The 22240-nt window shown below is 51.4% G+C and overlaps 8 protein-coding genes across 8 annotated transcripts; 7 read left to right on the top strand and 1 right to left on the bottom strand.

Moving 5' to 3' along the window:
• Positions 1 to 53: 53 nt before the first annotated feature.
• BO82DRAFT_303706 (uncharacterized protein) lies at positions 54 to 1059 on the top strand (the record flags this gene model as incomplete). Its single annotated transcript, XM_025632162.1, has 4 exons — positions 54 to 124; positions 211 to 343; positions 422 to 479; positions 619 to 1059. 4 exons carry the CDS (start codon positions 54 to 56, stop codon positions 903 to 905), a joined length of 549 nt encoding a protein of 182 aa, XP_025495061.1. The 3' UTR covers positions 906 to 1059.
• Positions 1060 to 1890: 831 nt separating this feature from the next.
• BO82DRAFT_429799 (uncharacterized protein) lies at positions 1891 to 3374 on the top strand (the record flags this gene model as incomplete). Its single annotated transcript, XM_025640573.1, has 5 exons — positions 1891 to 2002; positions 2053 to 2383; positions 2444 to 2500; positions 2552 to 2713; positions 2769 to 3374. 5 exons carry the CDS (start codon positions 1891 to 1893, stop codon positions 3124 to 3126), a joined length of 1020 nt encoding a protein of 339 aa, XP_025495060.1. The 3' UTR covers positions 3127 to 3374.
• A 2421-nt stretch (positions 3375 to 5795) lies between these two features.
• aspE (septin) lies at positions 5796 to 7438 on the top strand (the record flags this gene model as incomplete). Its single annotated transcript, XM_025631135.1, has 2 exons — positions 5796 to 6304; positions 6361 to 7438. The coding sequence occupies 2 exons, from the start codon at positions 5796 to 5798 to the stop codon at positions 7436 to 7438; spliced, it is 1587 nt and encodes a 528-aa protein (XP_025495059.1).
• Positions 7439 to 7575: 137 nt separating this feature from the next.
• On the top strand, positions 7576 to 8050 carry BO82DRAFT_211649 (uncharacterized protein). The gene has a single exon (XM_025630708.1). It carries the CDS (start codon positions 7712 to 7714, stop codon positions 7982 to 7984), a length of 273 nt encoding a protein of 90 aa, XP_025495058.1. The 5' UTR covers positions 7576 to 7711; the 3' UTR covers positions 7985 to 8050.
• Positions 8051 to 8871: 821 nt separating this feature from the next.
• anxc4 (annexin ANXC4) lies at positions 8872 to 12140 on the top strand. Its single transcript, XM_025632161.1, has 2 exons — positions 8872 to 11489; positions 11542 to 12140. Exons 1-2 carry the CDS (start codon positions 9174 to 9176, stop codon positions 11851 to 11853), a joined length of 2628 nt encoding a protein of 875 aa, XP_025495057.1. The 5' UTR covers positions 8872 to 9173; the 3' UTR covers positions 11854 to 12140.
• A 1736-nt stretch (positions 12141 to 13876) lies between these two features.
• gta1 (glutaminase GtaA) lies at positions 13877 to 16946 on the top strand. The gene is made up of 8 exons (XM_025637834.1): positions 13877 to 14329; positions 14411 to 14703; positions 14776 to 15218; positions 15276 to 15859; positions 15909 to 16111; positions 16172 to 16315; positions 16367 to 16502; positions 16557 to 16946. The coding sequence occupies exons 1-8, from the start codon at positions 14136 to 14138 to the stop codon at positions 16633 to 16635; spliced, it is 2076 nt and encodes a 691-aa protein (XP_025495056.1). The 5' UTR covers positions 13877 to 14135; the 3' UTR covers positions 16636 to 16946.
• Positions 16947 to 17142: 196 nt separating this feature from the next.
• Positions 17143 to 19495, bottom strand: cps1 (Gly-Xaa carboxypeptidase). Its single transcript, XM_025630707.1, has 3 exons — positions 18822 to 19495; positions 17423 to 18759; positions 17143 to 17306 (listed from the first exon to the last, which is right to left on the bottom strand). Exons 1-3 carry the CDS (start codon positions 19154 to 19156, stop codon positions 17245 to 17247), a joined length of 1734 nt encoding a protein of 577 aa, XP_025495055.1. The 5' UTR covers positions 19157 to 19495; the 3' UTR covers positions 17143 to 17244.
• Positions 19496 to 20783: 1288 nt separating this feature from the next.
• On the top strand, positions 20784 to 21705 carry BO82DRAFT_211585 (WSC domain-containing protein). The gene is made up of 2 exons (XM_025630706.1): positions 20784 to 21163; positions 21217 to 21705. The coding sequence occupies exons 1-2, from the start codon at positions 20875 to 20877 to the stop codon at positions 21672 to 21674; spliced, it is 747 nt and encodes a 248-aa protein (XP_025495054.1). The 5' UTR covers positions 20784 to 20874; the 3' UTR covers positions 21675 to 21705.
• Positions 21706 to 22240: the final 535 nt, after the last annotated feature.

The raw sequence follows: 22240 nt of genomic DNA, 5'->3' as shown, positions 1-22240 counted from the left end.
AGCGAGACTCTCAACAATATTAAGCTACAGTACTGTTGAATATCACACGAGAGATGACGGATCAGTTTGCCTTTTCATACCCCTCCCCGCTCGAGGGATACGAGAACCTGGAGCCGCTCTCGGAGTACGTCTTCCTAGCCATCGCATATCCACGAAATAATACCCGAGGAACCTTTCATGCACGACAAAAGTACTGAGGTTGCGGCCTAGTGAGCGAAACGAGGACGGCAAGTCCCTCAAGAACCCCCAGCATGGCGTCCTGAGCAAAGCATACGAGGAATTCCCGGCTCCCCTCACGAAAGGCCGACGCGGAGGCTTTGACATACATATCTACCACTTTCAAGTGAGCTCCCATGATGAGCCGGGTACAATACACCCCATCATATACCCTCCAGATCTAATTCAGGGCGTCCTGTTCTAGAATGACCCCGATCAAGTCACTTTCGCCAAGGCACTCTGGGAAAGGATCCGACGTGAATGTAAGCTTGTTTTCCCTAGTCCAGTCCAGCTTTCTGGATACCTCCGCACGTGGCTCCCAAATGGTCACGCTACGTCTTGGGTCGCATACCTTAGGGGGATCATGGGGGTCCTTGAAACTTGATATTGACCCATATACAGTCCCCGAACTCCGAATCTACACGTTCTTCGATCGTCCCATAGGACCGCACCCCGTGGCCATGTTCGAGGTCAATCTATTCACCCCGGCGCAGTTTGGCGCATTCGTGCCATGGCTGGTCATCAATCGAGGGCCGTTGAGCGCTCTGATCCACCCTAATACGGTGAAGACGGAGGAACTGCGCAATCACACACAGCGTGCTACGTGGTTAGGCGAGAGGATTCCGTTGGATCTGCGGACTCTCAAGTTGATCACGGAGCAGGCGAAGAAGGAGGAATTGGGGAACTGAGGAAGGGGTGATGGTGGTGGTGAGGGTCGCGACTCTGAAGATCACGATCATTCTCTCGACCGTGACTCGACTTTGTGTGCATAGCATAGCATAGCCTGGATGATTTGTTTTGTGACTGTTCATAAATCCAAATGTTTGACATTCTCAGTGCCGCATAGATTGGATTGGGTTGGTTGATTGTTCACCCGCATCAAATCACTTGATGGGGGGTGGTCGGTGCCAAGACTATTGGTCATCTGCATGGGCTCAGCTTGCGTTTGTGAGCGTAGGGAGGGCTCCAGTGATTGAAGATGGTGTCGTTTCCCTGAACATCGAAGCTGGGCATGCCAGGGTAAGGGGCCTTGCTACTGGCAATTATGAGGTTCACGGGGTCCCAACCTCCTCACAAGCTGCAGGGTGTGACCTTGACGACCACCTAGTCATCGTGCAAATTCTAATTTGGACGACCAGATGTGCCCTAGATCGAGCTCACTGGTCAATAGCACAGCTCAGATGCTATTGACTCTGCATGGTATGCCAGGCCCTGGTCTCTCTGCAACCAGGGAGCCTGGCCCAGTAGCTTGATGAATTGGGACTCTGAGGATGAAGCAAGCCTGACAGAACCCTGACTGTGAGCGCTTGACCTTGGAGCTGAAGACAAAAGCAACAATTCGGACACCGAAACCATCGTCTTGTCGCATGTGAGGCTGAAAGAAAGGATGCAAGACTTGAATTCGCACACTGTAGTGTATCAGGAGGTTAAGTAAGGCTTTGAAATATGCAACCCCAGATGACACGGCGTGGTATGCTTCTGTTGTTTCAAAGCGTACTCAACATTAAGTGACTTGAAGATCACATTGTCTTGCTAAGGTTGCGGAGGGCTGAGAAAGGAACCTTGTATTAGAATTGGAAGGCCTCTTAATCCTCGAGTTCGAATACTGCATCGAAGCAGCAGCAGCAGCTTTTCGCAACCATAGGAAGACTTTGTTTCTTCAAGTACGTCAACATGTTGAAAGCCCTCTACCAGCTATCTCTACTAGCCACGGAGAGTGTCCTGTCTGTCGCCTCGACTGCTCCCCTCACAGCAACTACGATCCCCGCATATGTGATAGAATACGGTGAGTGAACAACATGAAGCGAGTGCATGTGATCTGATTGGCTCCCACAGCACCGCTTGTATGGCTACACAGCCAAGATGTATACAGGCCTTCGGACATCGGTCAACAGCTCATACACACCATTCCCATGGTGAATTGGTTATCTATTCCAGAGTCACCGTCGCCCCCAACTCTAGATAACCTCGCATACCTCAACAACGTGGGGAATACGAGCGTGTATCTCACGTCCAAAGAGGGAGTCGATGCGGATCCTCAGCCATCGTGGTTCTTTGGGGTAGATCCCGATATCCACGGCGTGACCGAAGGTGCTGTATCATCTACCATCGTTGTTCGCGATCATGGTGGTGGAACCTTGGATGCCTTCTACTTTTACTTCTTTGCGTGAGTGAGCAAATCAAGCGGATGGAGGGGGTCAGGATTCATGGCTAACGAGTCTTGTAGGTATAACCAGGGCAACACGGTCTTGGGTATGCAATTCGGGAACCATGTCGGTGACTGGTAAAGACACCCCCCCCGTAGCTGATGGCTGCGAGACTCACAATGCAATAGGGAGCACAACATGATTCGATTCGAGAAGGGAGTTCCCAGATCGCTCTGGTATAGCCAGCACGCACGTGGACAGGCCTTCACCTATGACGCCACAGAGAAGAAGGGACAGCGGCCCATCGCATATTCCGCAAATGGTACCCATGCTGTATATGCAGTTGCCGGGTCTGATTTCTCGATGTTTTTATTTGAGTCAGAAGCTTATCGTATTCTCCGACAGGTCTCATGATCATACCATCCCCAACTTCAATCTTCCCACGGGATTGATAGTCGATTACACCGATCGCGGGGTTCTGTGGGATCCGACCCTCAATGCATATGCATATAGTTACGATGCAACAAGCAAGAAGTTCCAGCCCTATGACACCAAGTACCCGGTCGACTGGCTTGAATACAATGGTCAATGGGGGGACGATGCATTGCCGGGTGGACCAGAGCTTTTTGGGCAGGCCAAATACACCGGGGGCCCGAACGGTCCCAAATTCAAACACATCGTCCGATCCGAAGTGTGTCCGAAAAGCCCATGCATAGTTCTCCCGTTTCGAATCTGGAGTGACGGCGAGACCACGAGCGAGTAGCGAATCTCTCAATATATCAGAGAACCTCCTTTTTCAGCAAGGCATCATGCAATTCCTAAGTGATAACAATCCGATATTAGGGAAGAGAACGTGTGGGGCCTGGGGTGTGTCTTGCTCTGGATGCCGAGGGAGGGGAATTCTGGTGATCGGTATGGGGCTAACAATAAGAGGATTTATTCGAAAAATATGCTGGCTAAAAGGCCCAGGGATCATAAATGTTAGCTTTCAATAATGAAAAACCTAAAATTCCAAGAAGTTGGATTGAGGTACGGGATGCAGCCGGTCCGCTTCCCAATGCTGCGCTCCCTCCGGTCGCATTTAGTATCTCTGTGCTCCATGTACATGACTCAGGGGCTTGGTGAGGATTGCGTGAGTTCTGCTTAGCATGGTCAATGCAAAGACTGTTGGAACCGTCTGCTTCTCGAGTGCGATATGCCCTCTAGTACCAATTAAAGCAAGAGCAGGCCAGGAAGTGAATCAACTGCTCTCATTAGTCCGGACCAGGCATCAAAACAGCATTCGCGGTCTCTGCCCACGTAAGACACGGGCAACTCGGAACGGAAAGTGACCCCCACCCCGCACTAAGAGAAAGGGGGCCACTCACTGTGTGAGGCAGGTGCTGGCTGAACAGATAAGCCCCCCAAGAATGGCGAGGCTGGTTCAGTCTTCAAAATTTTGACCTTCTCCCACGACTTTGGAGAATCTGACTACTAGGGATTGCAAGTCAGAGGTGCTGAGGGAAATGCTCAGAAAATCCGGGGAAAGGGGAAAGGGGAAAGGGAAAAGTCACGATAAGAGGAATGTCGTCCAGATGCAGGAGATAAACAACCTAACGAGGAATGACAGGACAGTACCCACGTGTACTGTACTTGGGGAGTTAGGACCACCGCCTGATCGTCAGTCGAACGTGCAGGATGGCCAATACGAGGGGTATCGGAGACGTATTGAACGGCAACCATATCTGCTCCAACTCGCGATTCGATCGGTGCTCGCAGCATGAACGTTGAGAATTAATCTACTTGAATATGCTTCGATCCCTCTTTGCGAGATAAACCAGCCATCTTAGCGCGACGTATGCTGTTCTCTCAGCATTCCAATTGCGAAGGAATCACAGTCATTAGCAGAGCTTCATTCCGTATGAGCCTGGAGCTTTTCTTCAGTTACGGAGACTGTACACTCATTTCCAGGTAATAGAAGCTTACCACTGCACACGTACGGAAACTTGTGGTCGTACAACATCAGAGTCTTAGGTAGGAGAGAAGAGACAGGTACTAATTTAGTTAGCTGTAATCAATCCAACGGCTCGCCCCTCCAGCATCCATTCAATTCAAAGCTAAAACCCCAACAGTTTAGAGGCTAAACAATCTGCCCTAGCAAAGCAACCCAGTGCTCACTAACCCCAAATTGCACTAGACCAACTTGCACTGCTGAGAGGCAGAGAGTCTGGAAGAGACCGAGCTTCGCTACCGCTTTGCCCCTGAATTTCCTCCGGCTCAAAAGCTTCTCAAGCTTCTCTCCGCCTTTGTAGACGTGCAAAAATACCTAGAGAAAAGACGAAAACAGATTTGGAATAAAGAGAGAGAAAAAAAAAAGAAATAACGTGGGAAGCAAACCGACACAAAATAATTGGTTCCGATTCTCACAAACCAGACAGACTTCAGGCAGGTCCAAAAGTCCAGTTGTCCCGGAGAAAGGCAAACGTGCTGCAAGTCTGCACTGCAGTGTATCTGTCAGTCGAGCTTCTGTTCTGCGAAGCAGAAGGTTCAGTCCGACGACATCAGCCCAGTCCGGATAAAGACAGCATCGCCTTTGTCCAATTTCACTGGCCGATCATCATCTATCCTCAGCTCCATCATCCTTTGCGCCGCTCTTCTCGGTCTCGGGCCCAATCCTTCATATCCTTTTGTGTCCCCTTTCCCTTCTTCTCATTTTGTTCCCGTTTCAGTTGTATGCGCCGCTTTAGTCAGACGCTGCTGAGCAAGCATCACTTTCAAAGATTCCCTGGTCGGATCGAACCGCAGTGCTGACATATTGCTTGCTGGCCTTCGTTTTCATATTGCTTGCTGTACAATACACTCGCGGTAGCGAAGTCTTCCAATTCGACGATCCACCTGCTGGGCTTGTGTAAGTCGATTGGAATAAACATTTGGTCGCTCGACTTTTCGTCTCATTTCGGGTCAAGCGTTTGCGCAGACATCTGATAATTGTGTCGGTTCTCTCTGCTCTCTTCTTCTAGTCCGTTGTCCATCGTTTGGTGAAGAGGAGTTAGTGCAAGCGAGATTAGAAGAAAAGCGAAGCCACTGGAGCAAATCAGGTACGTTCATCATCTCGCAACCCGTGGACAGGAGATCCGTTGAAAACAATGAGTCTTCCGGTCAGGGGGTGCAGCGCATATTATACCGTGCGATAACACCGCTTTAAGAATTCAAGAACTGACTGCAATTCACCACCCCTCTAGCTGAATTTACCCTTTGGATCCTTTGTGGCTCTAGTCTAGATTGAGCCGAGAGCAAATTCGGGATTGTTAAAGTGAATGAATGATTACTGACTATATCTGAGACACGCATCATTCCCAGTGACCCCACTTCTGTTTGGCCATTTGCCCCCCCATTCGTGTTACAGCCAGTCAAGTGATAAGAGAACGCAGAGGTGACCCAGAATAAAACCCAATGGCAAGCACATCAACAACACCCCGGACTCCGGTTCGGACTGACCCTTCCGCTGTCGCCGCAGAGACAAAGGATCAACGCAGAGCGTCATCTTTAAGCTTCCTTCGTCGCTCCAAATCAATTGAACTCTTGGGTGAGAGGAGACCGTCTGCAAGCAAAGGTGGCAAGAATATACCGACGGAAGCGGATTCTCAACCTCAGCGCGCATCAATGCTATACCACCAACCTCCCCGTCTTCCAAGCTTGTCTCCGGCTCCAATCCTGGACACTTTTGGCGGCGAGTCACCACGAGACACCACTGCAGCGCCTCCCACCCAGTCTCCTGTGGCCCGTCCGCAAAGTGTGTCCCGCAGTACGATGAGTACGCCAGTGAAGCCAGAGAGCAGCGATCCATACGCGCGCGCCGAAAGCATGGCAAACCGTGGACGTTATAGCTATGTAAGCAGCGCTGCAAGTTCTGTCAACAACCCGCGTCGTCTACGTCGTCGCAAAGACCCTACTCCGTACAAGTAAGCTGTCACCAATTCGCGGATGTCTATCGAGACTTTTTACTGACCTGTGTCAGTGTTCTTGTTGTGGGCGCAAGTAATTCGGGCAAGACGTCGTTCCTCAAATTTCTCAGAAAGTCCCTGGAGCTGCCTCCTAGCAAGCATTTAAATCGTCAGCCGAGTGACCTGGAAGATCAAGAGAGTCTGTCTACAACAGGTGAAGGCTATACGTCCTCCTATCTTGAGACTGAAATCGACGGTGAGCGCGTAGGCCTTACTTTCTGGGACTCGCCGGGCTTGGAGAAGAATGTTGTTGATATCCAACTACGTGGTGTAACAGGCTTCTTGGAGAGCAAATTCGAGGAAACCCTGAGGGAGGAAACGAAGGTCATTCGCTCGCCCAACGCCCGAGACACGCACATACACTGCACTTTCTTGATTCTCGATCCCGTACGCTTGGGTCAGAACATCGCGGCCGCCGAAAGAGCAGCGCAAGGGACTCCAAGATCAACCGACTCAACCATAATCGGCATCCTAGATGAAAGATTGGATGTGCAAGTCCTACGAACCATGGTGGGAAAGACCACTGTCGTCCCAGTCATCAGCAAAGCCGACACAATTACTGCAGCGCACATGGCATTTTTGAGGAAGGCAGTCTGGGAAAGTCTCAAAAAGGTCAACATAGACCCCTTGGAAATCTTGACTCTGGAAGATCAGGAAGAATATACTTCTTCAGAAAGCGGCGACGAGGAAGAGCCTGGCGATGATGAGGGAATCTCTAGGTCTTCCGCCCCATCCGAACCCAACCAGAACGCTCCCGAGTCCCAAGCCGTTCCTCAGCTGCTTCCCTTTACCACTTTGTCTCCCGATCCATACTCGCTGAAGTCTGCAGATGAGCCCATTGGCCGCAAGTTTCCGTGGGGATTTGCCGACCCATACAATCCAGAGCACTGCGATTTCCTCAAATTGAAGGAGGCTGTCTTCAATGACTGGCGGGTCGAGCTTCGGGATGCGAGTCGTGTGGTTTGGTATGAAAGATGGAGAACCAGCCGGCTCAACCGTCATGTCGCCACGTCTCCTGCTCCTTCCAAAGACCTTGCGCAGAATAAGGTATACGGCGGGAAGACTGGGCCCGATCTCCGTCGGTTTGAGTGAACCACTGCACTCTCGACAGCCGTTAAATATGGCTTGCATTCTGCTAAATTGTCTGAGATTTATCTACCACCATCTTCTCATATTTGCTTGTTGCAGCCACAGCATTGGTTATTAACAACCCGATCTTGTGAACTGTTTTTCCCTGTTCATGATGCGAAGAGAAACCGCCGGTCTCTCGATTCAGCCGAAACTGCCGATGAGAAATGCTGGGCCAAGGTCTCTCGCGTACACTATCTCACGTTCCATACTCTCTTTAAACCCCTCTACTCTTTGATGCAATATCAACCCATATTTTCACGTACCGGCGCTACTGCGGCACTTTCGACCAAGTACCCGACTGCTTGGTCATTCATCCTGAATCTGTTACCCATGTTGTCCACAAGTCATACCCAATTCCATTCCTTCTTTGTACTTCTGATGATCTTCTGGTCCCTTTATGTTAATCTGTCTTGTCAAGCTACTTCCATAACCTGTGATGCTTGCCAAGGCTCTAGCACGTTTGTATCATGCCTATTACTGTACTATGATGGCTCGGCGCTGTTATAGCGGGTAATGCACGCCAAACTCCGTGAACTTGGTTACTCATTTCGGTAATAAGGCTGTGTGTAGATATTTCGGTGTCCAGGTATAGTTTGCTAGCTTAGTGTTGATGTCATCTCTGTTCGGGCGGAGATATCACTAACTACATGAATATGAATTTGGATATGAATGCATGTAGGGAGTACTTATTACCGTCATCAAGAACATCCCTCTTTTTTTTCTTTTCGAAGATGACCACCCGACTAGAAGTGGATCAGCCCAGCCCAGTTGACTAGACGAGGAGCAAAGGACCAATTGTGGGCATGAGACCCTCCAAAGACTCTAACGAATCAATGATACGAAGCGCTAGTCCCGGCAGACGCTTGAAGGGGGAGAGGGGAAGAGGGCCCAGGCGGGTGGATTCCGGACCCCAAGCTCTCTTACGAACATGAGATGATGATTAGACTGCCGCCGCCCAGGGTGGACCAGCAATCAGCGTGAATGGGTTTCAAGGCTGCAGAAGACGGTGTGCGGCTCCAACGGGTCGCAGGCCACTCGATTGGAGGGCAACACTTCTCAGTCTTTAGATAGTCTAGTACTCCGTACCGAGTAGGTCCTGCTGTCGCCGTGTCGCATGGTCGTTAACGTTGACGGCGCGAAAAGCCAGCAACAAATATGGACAAGCGCATCAGCCCTGCTGGTGGTAGTCTCTTGCCCTGGTTGCACTTTTGTGTGTGCGTGCAGAAAAGGCAGACAAGGCGGTGCGCGCAGCCCCGCGGGCGAATACTAACTCGCTACTCATGCGGACGCGATTGACTTCAGCTGCTGTTGCTCAGCTGAACTACCGAAACCCTTGATGATCACTCGCTGCAATTTACGCAGCCTTGCCCTCCATTTACATTACTAGAGTCAAACACTGTCACCTAGTCTTACCTACATTTACCTAATCTCTCTTCTGAGTCTACTGCCCTTTTGCCTCTTCGATCTGGTCCCCCGTTCCTGTCATCATATCTGCCCTTCCCAGTCGTTAATTCCTCGGTGCTCCACACTAGACGATCGCACTTTTGAGACTCCGCCTATCGACTGGTACTTCACTTGTTCGCACTTTGGTCTGCTATTTTGACCTTCTACCCTTTACTCTCAAGCCTGGAGGGACTCTTCTTCGCAAGCACTGATCTCTAATCACCGTCGCCACCGGTTCCTAGCTTCCTCATCCATGTCACTGCAGGTGGGCGACCCACGGTCGCGAGGCCGTTCCAAGTCTCCAGGCGGCCGTATCCGCGATCGTTCCAAATCTCGCGACAGTCGACGGCCTCCGACCCTTGACCGCAATTATTTGTCTTCCGCTCCGGCGGATGGGAAGTTAAGGGCCAGATCCAGGAGCAGAGGTGCTGCGCCAGGTGACTCCTACCGGTTCAATTCTCGTTATGGCCGCTCTGATAGCCGGGATCCTTACTTAGGCATCGAGCACGGTCGAGACTACTACTACCAATCTGACTCGGGCGAAAGCAAAGGTGCAAAGCGCGACAGTAGATATTCCTCTTCCGCCCATCGCCGCGATGCGCGCTACGAGAGTTACTCGGAAAACTCGTACTCGGACTCGGAGGATGATGCGCTTGCTTACGGTGACCTTCCTGATGATGACCTGGAGCGAAGTTATTACGGCTACAAAGGCACAAGTCGCACTGCGTCACCGCGCCATGGTGGTGCTATGATGTCCGGTGCACTCAATCCGGGTGTACCCCCAGGTGGTGCGTCATCACGCTCTGGGGATGGCATCGAAGAGCAGGTTCCTAGTAGTCACCCTAGCTATGCCAGACCCGACCCTTTCAAATATGCTGCGCAATCTCAGCATCCTCACGCTCAACCTTCACATTACAGTGATCCTCCTCTTGCTTCATCTACTGTACCATCTACATGGGCACCGATACCTGAGTGTGAGCGCCCGGGGTTTGTACCTCCATTACCTCAGAGGCCCAATCAAGCAATGCCTGGTGCATTCCCAGCCGGGTCTACTCAGCCTGAGATGCCTGCCACAACCGCTGCAGCCCCAATGCCCACGTACAGATATGTCGATCCAGGCTCGACACAGAACCCTTATGCACCGCAGAATGGTCGTCCGCTGTCGGTGTCTGCTGCCAATACATACGCAGCTGGAGTGGGCTCTTCAGCCCATCAACGCTCCGCATCAAGTGATGCGGCAGTTAAGCCTTCATATGCTGCTCCAACCCCGTTTCAATATGCACAAGTTGATCCCAACGTGAAATACTCATCCAAAAGTGCCGCGCAAAATGCTACTAAGCCGGTCACGTATTCCGCGGCGCCTCAATACTCGAAGAGCGGCGGTACACAGGCGAATGATCCGCCCTATAGTGGGGTCAAATATACGGCTGCTCCTCAACCTCCTAAAACTCCAACCAGTCGTCAGGAAAGCGGTCCGCAGTACGTGGAGATTGCGCCTGGGAACCGAAGTGCTGGCCGACCTCATAGCCACTCCGTATCATCGGCCCATAATCTCACAGTTGCTGGCCCTGATCCAACCCAACGACCGGCCAGCCCGCTCCAGGAGCCGTACAAAGGGACTTACCAAAGTATATCGCCGATGCCATCACCTATCGTCATTTCGTCACGGTACGATGATGGCGTCTCAGACCTAGAGCTAGTGGGCACTAGTTCAGATGAGGGAAAGAGAGAACACAGACGCAAGAAGAGTAAGGACGAGAAGGAGTTGAAACTCGATCGTGTGAAACGGGAGAGTAGCCGAGTACGGCACGAGCGACATGGGTCCACCGGACCTGACGCTCTCGTCGTGATAGCCCCTAGTAGCGGTCGAAAACGTGTTACCTTCTACGATGCGGGGCCCGATGCCCTAGCCTTGCAACAGGCTCTATCACACACGCGACATGTCGACAATAAGACATTGATCAAAGTGCTGCCACACTTGACAAGCGATGAAATTCTGGATCTGCGCAAGGAGTACAAGAAGCACGTCAAAGTCCACGGAAAGGGAGTGAACCTGGCGAAACACGTCAGACTGACTCTGGGCAACAGCACTTTTGGTAAAGTATGCTATGCTACTGCTTTGGGGCGTTGGGAGTCCGAGGCCTATTGGGCAAATTGCTACTACCAGTCAAGTACATCTCGGCGTGAACTCTTGATTGAGTCTCTCTTCGGTCGGACAAATGGCGAAATCAGTGAGATCAAAGAATGCTTTCGGGATTCACGGTACTCGGATAGCCTGGAAAAGTGTATGAAAGCCGAACTCAAGGCAGATAAGTTCCGGTTGGCAGTCCTGCTTGCTCTCGAAGAGACTCGACAGAGCGATCGAGATCCACTTGATCCAGAACTTGTTGAGCGAGATGTGCACGAGTTACATCGCGCTTTGGTTTCGCGCCATGGGGGTGAGACGGCGATGATCTATATCATCGTCCGGCGAAGCGATCCTCATCTTCGAGAAGTGCTACGCGCTTACGAGAAGGTTTACCAGCGCAATTTCGCTCGAGCCATGATGGAAAAGTCGCAAAATCTCGTCGTAAGTTCACCATACCGCCGTTCAAGTTCCACTTCGCTAATCCATCTTACAGGGTGAGACACTTGCACATATACTGAACGGGGCAATCAATCGGCCCATGCGTGATGCTCTACTTCTACACCAAGCACTACGCGAGTCACGTACAGGTAAGGAGCGGTCCGAGCTCCTCATCTCACGACTGGTCCGGCTTCACTGGGAGCCACGGCACTTGGAAAAGGTCAAGAACGAGTTCCGGCAGCGGTACCGCGAGCGGCTGGAAGACGCCATTGCGGAAGAAGTATTGGCAAGTAGTGGAGGTAGCGAATGGGGCGAATTTTGTATCGAGCTAGCTCGCAGCTCCAAGACTCTTGTTGGCCGCGGTTGAAATTTTGGGTGGCTTGGGGAAGGTTGCTCGTTGGATTGTTCTTGTTTCTTCCCGGAAGGGACAGTAGATACTAGTTCCCTTACTTTTGACGTGTGATGAATGATGATTATATGATGATGATGATGATGATGATGATGATACTCTAGCTGGTGTATCCTCACTCAGGCATCTAATAATGGAGACCCTGTGCTCATTGGCAATGTCTTCAAGACAGATGTTGAGATGATGTTTCGTTGCGCATGGATACGTGGACTAAGTGACAGCTATGGGTGCGACGGCAGACACGGATATATCGATATGTTTTTTGTAAGGAAAGTATCCTCATGGAAGAGACGACCTATCCCAACATGAGGAGGGAATGTGTTTTTTTCTCTCTCGTGGATGCATAAGAGAAAGGGGTGGTAGCAATGACTTATCATGATAAAATCACGACCTTCTCTGTTTGATCGCAAACAATTTCTACCCTGATACAGAACTCAAGTAACACATACTTTTGGGAACTATCGCAGATGTCAATAAGATCACAATGCTCCAATCCCGTGATTTTCCAGGGTAAATAGGACCGAGTTGGACTCTCAAGTGCCTCTGGGGTTGGAGGAGGTAGTCACCGGTCATGCATCAAATATATCACACGACGTATTGTTGGAGGGAGGGAGTGAAGTTGCCGCAATATTAGGCTGAACGGAATTTCTCCGAAGAGGAGATTGAAAGGTGGAGAAATGGCGGAAGAATCTGGGGCGAGGAAAGAGTCTATTTTGCCCCAAGTGCTCAAAGTTGAGGAAGGATGAAAGAAAGAGTCTTGAGTTCAACCCAACTCTGTCGCTATCCGAGTCAAGTCGAATCAAGCCATCCATCCTTCCATCCTCGTCTTCCGCCTATCTCCGACCATGCAGCCATCCTGGTGTTTGACAGGATCACACTGCATCATCCCCTGGAATCTCATCTCCCTGTTCCACTTAGTGCAGCTCTTCCCCGGTTCCTGAACGCAGGGGGGATCCACTAAAAAAGTTGGATGAGGGGAAATTTCCCCGAACTACTCTGCTTCTCTTCTCCTTCACATGATGGCATCACCACCTTCGGTCACAATACCCACTGAGCTATTAGACTTTCAACTACTAGAGAGCGAACTTTGGCGCATGCTGCATTATCGATTAGCAGACGGACGGACGAACGAGTATCCAGTCTATATTCGATATGCCAGCCAAAGAGCAAGATCACGGGCATCGCACTTTCTTCGGAGGTAATCTTACCTGCAGAGAACCGGCCCCTTCAGATTTACTAAACTATTGAATGCTAGTCATGTATGAACCATGTCACTTCCTGCCGTTTTCAAACTGTCGTCTCCGTTCGCTGAAGACGGGGATTCCTTCTCTCCGCGTCCATCTCCAATTATTCCTCGGGGATTCTCCTTTCTACTCCACCGAAAGGCACCTTATCCATTTCGCTCCAGTTCTTGCCCCCTCTTCATCAAACTTACTGGCATCATGTGTCACCACTTTAATCTATCGTTTATTGTTTGTTCGAACTTATGATATCGTCACTCGTTCAAGTTTCCTGCTGCAAGAGGTAGTCAGTCACCTGCCCCCGAAATGCTAAGAATTGGGCTTCAGTCTGACTATCACTCAGCACGTCTACATTCGTTCGAGCCTCAGTCCAAGACTCACCTGGACCAGATTTTAAGCATTCCTCCATACAGCTTGATCACTTTATGCCGGGATTGCCGATTAGCTTCTGGCCTAAGGGGGTTCTGCAGCCCCAGTTCCGCATGAAAGAGAGCGGCCGAGACCAGATGCCTTAATTAAAGCTTGCATGGTAAGTTCTGGTCACATTCAGCCATGGCTTTCATGCCAGCGAGCTTCTCCATATTTGACACGGCGAAGAAAACTGGTCGGAGATTTGGATGTGCATGGGGTGGGGGGGAGGGAGCACTTCTCTTGGGGGACTGTGAGGTCAGACGACGGCTGAAGGCATTGCATCACGCATCTCTTGGTCTTTCGCTGAAACATGCTAGATTAATTGAGATTGACGCAATCTTCAGGACGTGTCTACCTTGAATCGCATCGTCCTTCAAATAGCCCCTCCTTTTCCGCTGGTATGCTGGCTCGATCCTGTGCTCAAACGTCCTTGACATTCCAGTGCAGCATTCCGGACTCCACATTCGCCATCATCGCTGCAAAATTTAATTTGTTTTGTCATTCCCTTTTTGCTGCGCGAGGAAAGAGGCGATTTTTTTTATAAGGAGGGCTATGCTCCTAGTCTGAGTACCTGGTGGCTAAATCACAATGACGCGGTTCATATTAGGGTTACTGGTGACGGTGTTGGTCTCCTTTGCAGGGGCTACATCCGTATTCTCTCCTGCTCGACCCCCAGCTTTACCTTTGGCAGTCAAGTCACCGTATCTGAGCACTTGGCTTGCTGCGGGGAGTGACGGAGGTAATGGAGGGTACCTGGCCGGGGAATGGCCAACATTTTGGGCGTGAGTACTTCTTTACCCTGCACCATTATGCGATTTTCTACCATCAATACGTGTGATTGACTGAGAGTCAATCTAAAACAGTGGACAAATCAACGGTTGGGCTGGTATGGTTCGTGTCGATGGCACCACCTACACTTGGATGGGGTTGCCAGGAACTACCACAGTCAACCAGACTTCCTATGTTTACACGTCTACGAGAAGCATCTTTACCATGAATGTGGCCGACAAAGTGCAGATGAACATCACTTTCTTATCGCCCATTACACCAAATGATTTGAGAAGACAATCGCTCATTTTCTCGTACGTCGATGTGGAAATTGAATCGCTTGACGGCGCGTCTCATGACGTGCAAGTCTATGCAGATATCTCGGCGGGTAAGTAACACTTGCAAGGACAAAGTAGACTAGATCTGGTACATTTGGTTCCGGATAACTGACATGCAGTAGAATGGACCTCGGGAGACCGCACCGCAACTGCAACATGGGACTACGGAACCACCAGCAACAATGTCGCGTACCACAAGGTCAGCCGTCAAACCCAGCTTGCCTTCTCGGAGACGAGCGACCAGGCGGATTGGGGAGAGTGGTATTGGGCGACCGACGAGAACGAAAGCATGACCTATCAATCTGGTATAGATGTCGACGTCAGAGGGGCTTTCTCGGCAAACGGGACGTTAGGGAACTCTCAGGATGCCAACTACCGCGCAATATCGACTAATTGGCCGGTGTTCGCGTTTGCTCACGATCTGGGGTCAGTTGACTCTTCCGTTGGAGTATTGTTCTCCATCGGGCTGGCTCAAACCGATGCAATGCAGTATAATGGGACTGATAAGGGTTACGCACCTCTGCCATCGCTATGGACAAGCTATTTCAGCGATGGTCCTGAAGCTGTAAGTCCTGGCTGAAACTTCACGGGTGCTCCTATAACTAACAATCCACGATCAAAGCTGGACTTTTTCCACAATGATTACGGAACGTCTTCTTCTCTTTCCACCGAGCTAGATGACAAGATTGCCGCCGACTCTTTAGCAGCAGCTGGCCAGGACTATTTGACAATCACTTCGCTCACGGTTCGGCAAGCATTTGGTGCAACACAACTGTGTGGAACAATCGCAGATCCTTATCTCTTCATGAAGGAGATCTCTTCCGACGGGAACATTAACACTGTTGATGTCATATTCCCAGCCCATCCGATATTCCTATACACCAACCCAGAGCTTCTTGACCTCCTGCTGAAGCCCCTTTACGAGTTCCAGGAATCTGGGAAGTATCCCAACTCTTATGCAATGCATGATATCGGCAGCAATTATCCCAATGCTACTGGTCATGCAGATGGCAAGGATGAGGCGATGCCCCTAGAAGAGTGCGGAAACATGGTTATCATGTCTTTGGCATACGCTCAGAGAGCCGGCAATACGTCCTACCTTGAAGCACATTACGATATGCTGAATGTATGGACAAGCTATCTGATCGAAGATGCCCTGTACCCGTCAAATCAGATTTCCACTGACGACTTTGCTGGAAGTCTAGCGTGCGTTTCCCGCGACTCGTTTGCAAGCAAATGCTGACTCAGTCTATAGCAACCAGACGAATTTGGCTTTGAAAGGAATCATTGGCATTGAGGCAATGGCCACCATCAGCAAGCAAACAGCTCACTCTTCTGATGCTTCGAACTATACAACAATCTCTCACCGATATATCCGGCAGTGGGAGAAGATTGGCATTGCGCATAATGCCAACCCTGCCCATACAACGTTGTCATATGGCGCAAACAATTCTCATGGTGCGTGAGGTCGGATTTTTATAATCCTATAATGAAGTCACTAACAACTAGAATTCATAGGTCTCTTGTACAACCTTTACGCCGACCGCGAGTTGGGACTGGACTTGGTGCCCAAGTCAGTATACGAAATGCAGAGCGCATTCTATCCGACGGTACAAAATACGTACGGAGTACCACTGGATACGCGACACACATATACCAAGGGTGAGGAAACTCGAAGATTATATGTTGATATCATTCTAAAGCATCATACAGGAGACTGGGAGCTGTTCGCTGCCGCCGTCGCGTCCACCAGCACGAGAGACATGTTCATCCAGCTCCTTGCCAACTGGATCAATGTTACTCCCACCAATCGAGCGCTTACGGATCTTTATGATACCACTACAGGGGAGTAAGTATAGACCACTCTCTGTCCCTTGAGAACCATTCCGGCTAACATTTGTAGCTATCCATCGATCACCTTCATCGCCCGACCCGTTGTGGGCGGCGCCTTCGCCCTCTTGCTCCTCAATCAGGGCAATTGAATTACTCACCGTTATATATACACCCATCTATTCTTGGTCTGTACGACTGACCTGTTCTGTTCGAAGCCTTCTTTGGTTCCCTGGAGCGGACCAACCTGTTTTGTCCATTCGTTCAGATGTGCCGGTCACTCGCTATGCATTTATTTTTGGAATTGTTACATTGTTACCCGACCGTTGTGTGTATCTTTAGGCCAAGTCTATGCTTTCAGTTGTCAGCCCGGTGGCGCAATTGAAGGCTATGGCGCGCAGAGTATATACGTTCCCTTGCCTGAGCTGTTGCAGGACTGCAAATATTACTTGGTAACCGCAGGTACTTGGATTCTAGTTGGATGTTGCCTGATACGGCAAGTAGTTGGATTAATTGTAGGGAGGCTGTCCGCGTCAACTGATCTTTATCATGATGCATTGCAAGCGTTGGACGAACTTAAAGTTGTCAATGACCGCGGCTAAAGTCACACTGCTGCCTATATCACTTAAGTTTTCTTCCCTGTGATACTGACATAATCTTACCGAACTGGTTTTGAGCCGGTGTCCGTAGTCAAAACCAGGGTCTAGTATATATACTGTTTTTCTCGCGCTTGCATGGGGTGCCTGTCTCTCGCCTCACCATCACAATTCAAGCGAGACCTCATCCGGACTACCTTCCCAAGCATCAAAAGAGCGAATGAGATCTGTATAATGGGAATCAAAGAGTTAGCTTATCATTTCATACATGCGAAATAGACACCGACAGGTCCAAAGGTCCACATCGAGGGAAAGAAACCACAACGTCCAAGGACAGACATACCATAGTACAACATGATGGCCTCCAAATGGGCGTCGATCCCCACGCGCTCGTCGACGGTGTGAATATTCACCGCCCGGCCGGCGCGGGAGGGGCTCCAGCGGTATATGTTGCGGGTGAGGGGCCAGTAGAAGCGGGTGTCGGTGTTGCCGGTCATGATGTCGCCGCTGACGACGACGGTCTTGCCATGGAGGGCGGGGACGGACTCGAAGACGGCGCGGGTGATGCCGGAGAAGCGGGCCCAGACGGGGTCGGTGCGGAGGTCGGTCGGGCTGACGGGGGCCGGGTCGAGGGCGCCGCTGAGGGTGGTGAGGGTCAGGTGGTTGTTGAGGGAGGTGTCAACCTCGTTGTTGGCGGGGAACGCGGTCACGCTCAGGTTGTACTTGCGGGCGATGGGGCCGATGAGGTCGACGGCGCGGCGCTGGATCTCCTGCGGGGTCTGGTGCAGCGCCACGCGGTAGTTGACCAGCGCGGAGATCTTCTCAGGCAGGGCGTTGGACTTGACGCCGCCCGCGACGAGGTCGGCCGCTTGCGAGGTCTGCAGGATGAAGCGGAACTTGTCGCCGCGGGACTCCGCCAGCCTCTCGGCCAGGGAGACGTGGTCCGCGGAGCGGAGGGCCGCGGCCAGCCACGGCTCGACCTGCGCCGGCGAGTGGCGCACCTGGCACTCGAGTTTCTGCCGGGACGGGTGCCGCTCGTCCAGCACGGGGATGAAGAGGTCCTGTCGCTCGAGCGAGTAGATGATCTCGGAGATGATGCCGATGCCCGTGTGCGGCGGGGGCACGGAGCTGTGGCCGCCGGGCACGGCGAGGGAGAGCACGATGTCGATGCTGCCCTTCTCGCCGACGCCGGGGAGCGCGTAGATAACTCCGTCATCGTCATCATCGGTGGCGCTGGCTAGCTTGTTGGGGTCGTTGTTGTCGCTGAAGGTTTCCAGGCCCATGCCGCCTTCGTCGAGGATGAATTCGAAGCTGTCTGGGCCGTACTTCTTCTGCAGGAATTCCGAGATATTCCCGGCGCCGAGGAAGCCGTGGGACTCTTCGTCGAAACCGAAGGCGAAGAGAACGCTGCGCGTGGGCTGCCAGTCTTGAGCTAGCAGGTCCTCCACGGCCGACAGGAGACCGATCAGGACGTTCTTGCAGTCGCTGGCACCACGGCCCCAGAGCCATTCGCCGTCAAAGTGGCCGGCAAATGGAGGGTAGGTCCAGTCGGCGGGGTCGTTGATTGGTACGACATCCTGGTGAGCCAGGAACAGAATCGGCTTAAGGCTGTCGTCGGTGCCATTGAGTGTGTAGACTAGCCCTAGGCGGTTGACGTGATCTACACGGGCGTGGGAGTGGCTGCGGCAAGCGATTGTTAGGAGACACTCATGCTCATGGCCGGAGAGGATCTCCCAACTTACAGGAGAGGAAACAGCGTTTGCAAGAGTTCGTGGAATTCAAGGAATGGAGCAAATTTCTCATCGTAGGGGTCTTTCATGTAATCATCAATCGCGGTTGGGACTTGAACTGCTCGCGACAGACGGTCGACCTGTCGCGACTTCACTGCATCGTCGGTAACAAACTTGACCGAGGAAAAGAAGCCGTCATCCGGGGCTTCGACTTTAGTCGCCAATGGGCAAAGATTGCTACTTTCTCCAGAGGACCAGGAGTTGAGGAGCTGCTGCGCCGACGGAACGCTGAGAGACGCAACGGACGGGGCTAGCAGCCCTACAATGACCGGTAGTAGCTGATACATGAGCAATGGTTCAGATACAGCAGAGCAGCACTCGCAGGGAAGAAGAACAATCGCATTGGCAAGGGGGTTGGATCCATTATAAATGAGGGGAAGTAGCTTAAGCCACAACGCAATGGATTGAGTTATCTTATCGCCGGGTTGCGCAATCAAGGTGTCGAAGGCAGCCCCCTCATTGTATCTGCCGGCGCGATAAGTCGGCTATCGGCTAAGGCGGATTTGGCCGCGCCAGGATTTCCTGAGAGGGCAAGTCTTTCCAGAAACTAGGACGCATTTCATGCAAAGCGATAACAACCGAAGGTTTGGTGGCATTCGATGGCGTATTATGAGTGGCGGTGAGGTACTTTAGAGCCACTGTTCCTGCGGGGTTGAATCTCGAAATCGGTGATAAGAAGGACTAGCAGTCTCACGTATCATGGGAAGCAGGCTGCTAGTTATTGTTCTTGTTGATTCGCCAAACCAAAAACTTTCAAGTTAGCTCTGATGAAGTTTTGCTGCAGGTTGAGTGGATAGGGGGATCGGCTGCTGTTTCAGTCAACTCCGAGTTTAGTGAAGCAGAAGTTGCAGTGGGATTTTGTTGGTCTGCAAAACCGGCCAAAGCCATCTACTGGAAGCATGGAGGGCAGTAGCGAAGGCTCTTTTTAACCTTTGATGATGACGATGGAAGCCGAGACTAAAATGTCAGTGCATCATTGTGGCGCTGTCAAGCTTGTGAGGATCGACAGGAGTAGCACAACAGGAGAATCTGCAAGAGCAACAGCCAGCGCTGACGGAGAAAAAAGGGTTGATCGCATTGCGTAGGTGTGTTGTGAATGATGAATGATGAAGGACATGCGGATTGATGAAGGAAGGTTTGGTACTCATAATGAAGTTGGAGAAATGATGATGGTGGTCCCGTGACTTGGCTGTCCTCCCTTTTTCTTTTCGTCCTTCCCACCCTCGTACTGTACCTACTTCTTTATCTATCCTTTGATTTCTTGAACGTTTCCCTGCCCAACGACTCATCTGGCATGCTTCCGTTTAAGCTTCCATGGAACCGACATTCTGTCGCGTTGATCATTGAGCGATGAAACGGGACTCAGGAACATCCCCATTTTGTGCCATTCTGGTCAGCTAATAGGAATCCACTTCAGGATCCATCATGGGTTCGCCTCCCCACAAATCCCACCAACTGACAATCGCTAGTCATCGCGTGGTGGTCTCAGAAACCAATAGCGCGTTGATCCCTACATCACTCATTCGACCCTTTCTGGGAGGAGTCAGAGGACAAATGATGAAACACCAGCCTTAGTTGGCTCAACACAGCAAGGGATCGTCCGAAACGCTGCCGGCGCGGAGCCGACGATCGCTTAACGAACCATTATGGAATCCGGACAGAAGAGAGGCGTTCGTACGCGCGATCATCAGATCGGCATTTCTGCTGGGTTTCAACCGCCGATTTTTGCATGCTGCCCCAAGGGGTTGGTTCGCCATTTGAGAAGGTGCATCTCGGTTGGTTCGTCTCCATCCGTTGGCATATTAAAGATGGATCATATTTAGGTTGACTCCGCCCATGAAAATTGGAACCTTGCCTGTCATCCATATCATTCTTTTGCCATCTGTTTCTTCTTTCTCCCTCCTGTCAAGCGCACATCCACTCTTTGATTCAGAGTTTTCTGCCCAAATCTCATACACGTTCTTTACCCAGCCTTTGTTCTGCTTCTACACCATCAACCGACAAGATGATTCGGACGAGCATCCGGAATCTCGCGTTTGTGTCGCTCGCCGCCCTCTCGTCTGCCTCTTCTTTTGTCGGCTGCTATAGTGAACCCGGCGAGCTAGTTCTCGCGGGATCCTATCAATTCCAGTCCCTCGGATACTGCCAACAGACCTGCGACAAGCGTAATCAGACCGTATACGCTGTGCACGACGGGAATCAATGCTACTGCGGCGACGAACTACCCTCTTCGGAGTTTGAGGTGCCAGCTGCGCGATGCAATACGCCCTGTGCTGGGTTTCCCTCTGATACTTGTAGGTCTTTACCTTGTCCACAACATGTACAGCAGCTAACTATGTCCCCAAAGGCGGCGGCTCTGACACCTGGAGTGTCAGTTCAGACTCCATGAACGTCAAACGCGATGATGCCGGCTCTGTCATCGTAACCGCACCGGACACGCCGGACTCTGCGGCGAACATCCAAGTCAACCCAACCTTGGTCGAGACTGGCATTGCGCTTGCCAGTAGTGTCGGCAGTGACGCGGAAGGCAGCGCCAAGACATCTATCCCCAGCGTCATCTTGACTGCGCCAACCATGACTGCTGCGCAGCAACAGCAGCAGGTGGGCTCGGCGACCGCCACTGCCGCGTCGATCGCGATTGTCGCGTCGAATTCTCCATCTTCTTCGGCCGCTGTCGCCTCGTCAAGTGCATCTGCAAGCCCCTCGGCCAGCGCAGGCGCTGCGGCTGCCTTGGACGCGGGTGCGGGCCACGGGTCGCTGGTCGGTGGCTTGCTAGTCTCGATCCTTGCCACCTTGCTTTATTAACGACATTTCGCATGGTGACGGGCGATGGCAATGGCCGGCACGGATGGTAGCGAATACTCACTTCAGTGTAAAGCTTTTACAATACCCTTGATTGACATTCGAGAAGAACCGCGGGTCGGTTCGCATGTACCTACTATCGCTACCACGGAGTCATTGGCAGTGCGCACTGCAGTCTTCCTTGTAATTAGAAGAAAATATATAAAAATAGGAAAACACAAAAATAGAAGCAGGGAGGGGAAGTGACCCTTCCATGATCATATGCTTGCTCGGTCAAAGTGAGCGACCGTCCAATGCTAGCATCACTAATCTGAATGTAAGTTCCGTTTCGTTTTTCTATTTCCGAACCAACAAGAGAGAAGCCAGTACTTTGAGATTACGCATCATCTGGCATGTCGAACCCCGAGGAAAGCCACGCATGACAAATCTGGTGGCTAAGTCGGTAGATTTGCCACGAGGGTGTAATGGTGCATTCAGCCTGAAGTATAGCGGGTGTAACAATGGAAAGACGATCGTCAACGCATGGATAGAGCAGATGGAGCAACCATGCAGTCATGAAAGGGAGTGCT

The sequence above is a fragment of the Aspergillus uvarum genome, assembly GCF_003184745.1.
Source record: "Aspergillus uvarum CBS 121591 unplaced genomic scaffold BO82scaffold_9, whole genome shotgun sequence".
NCBI lineage: Eukaryota > Fungi > Ascomycota > Eurotiomycetes > Eurotiales > Aspergillaceae > Aspergillus > Aspergillus uvarum.
Note: the sequence above shows the minus strand (reverse complement) of the source record. Positions and strands in the feature narration are given on the sequence as shown.

What these genes read in the sequence shown, in the direction of transcription:
- BO82DRAFT_211649 (XM_025630708.1), top strand. Translation starts at nt 7,712, where the DNA reads ATGCAATATCAACCCATATTTTCACGTACCGGCGCTACTGCGGCACTT.
- anxc4 (XM_025632161.1), top strand. Translation starts at nt 9,174, where the DNA reads ATGTCACTGCAGGTGGGCGACCCACGGTCGCGAGGCCGTTCCAAGTCT. An exon ending in AAAAGTCGCAAAATCTCGTC is followed by an intron (nt 11,490 to 11,541) that starts GTAAGTTCACCA and finishes TCCATCTTACAG; the next exon opens with GGTGAGACACTTGCACATAT.
- gta1 (XM_025637834.1), top strand. Translation starts at nt 14,136, where the DNA reads ATGACGCGGTTCATATTAGGGTTACTGGTGACGGTGTTGGTCTCCTTT. An exon ending in GAATGGCCAACATTTTGGGC is followed by an intron (nt 14,330 to 14,410) that starts GTGAGTACTTCT and finishes AATCTAAAACAG; the next exon opens with TGGACAAATCAACGGTTGGG. An exon ending in GACTTTGCTGGAAGTCTAGC is followed by an intron (nt 15,860 to 15,908) that starts GTGCGTTTCCCG and finishes CTCAGTCTATAG; the next exon opens with CAACCAGACGAATTTGGCTT.
- cps1 (XM_025630707.1), bottom strand. Translation starts at nt 19,156, where the DNA reads ATGTATCAGCTACTACCGGTCATTGTAGGGCTGCTAGCCCCGTCCGTT. An exon ending in CAAACGCTGTTTCCTCTCCT is followed by an intron (nt 18,760 to 18,821) that starts GTAAGTTGGGAG and finishes CGCTTGCCGCAG; the next exon opens with CCACTCCCACGCCCGTGTAG. An exon ending in GGCCATCATGTTGTACTATG is followed by an intron (nt 17,307 to 17,422) that starts GTATGTCTGTCC and finishes CCCATTATACAG; the next exon opens with ATCTCATTCGCTCTTTTGAT.
- BO82DRAFT_211585 (XM_025630706.1), top strand. Translation starts at nt 20,875, where the DNA reads ATGATTCGGACGAGCATCCGGAATCTCGCGTTTGTGTCGCTCGCCGCC. An exon ending in TGGGTTTCCCTCTGATACTT is followed by an intron (nt 21,164 to 21,216) that starts GTAGGTCTTTAC and finishes ATGTCCCCAAAG; the next exon opens with GCGGCGGCTCTGACACCTGG.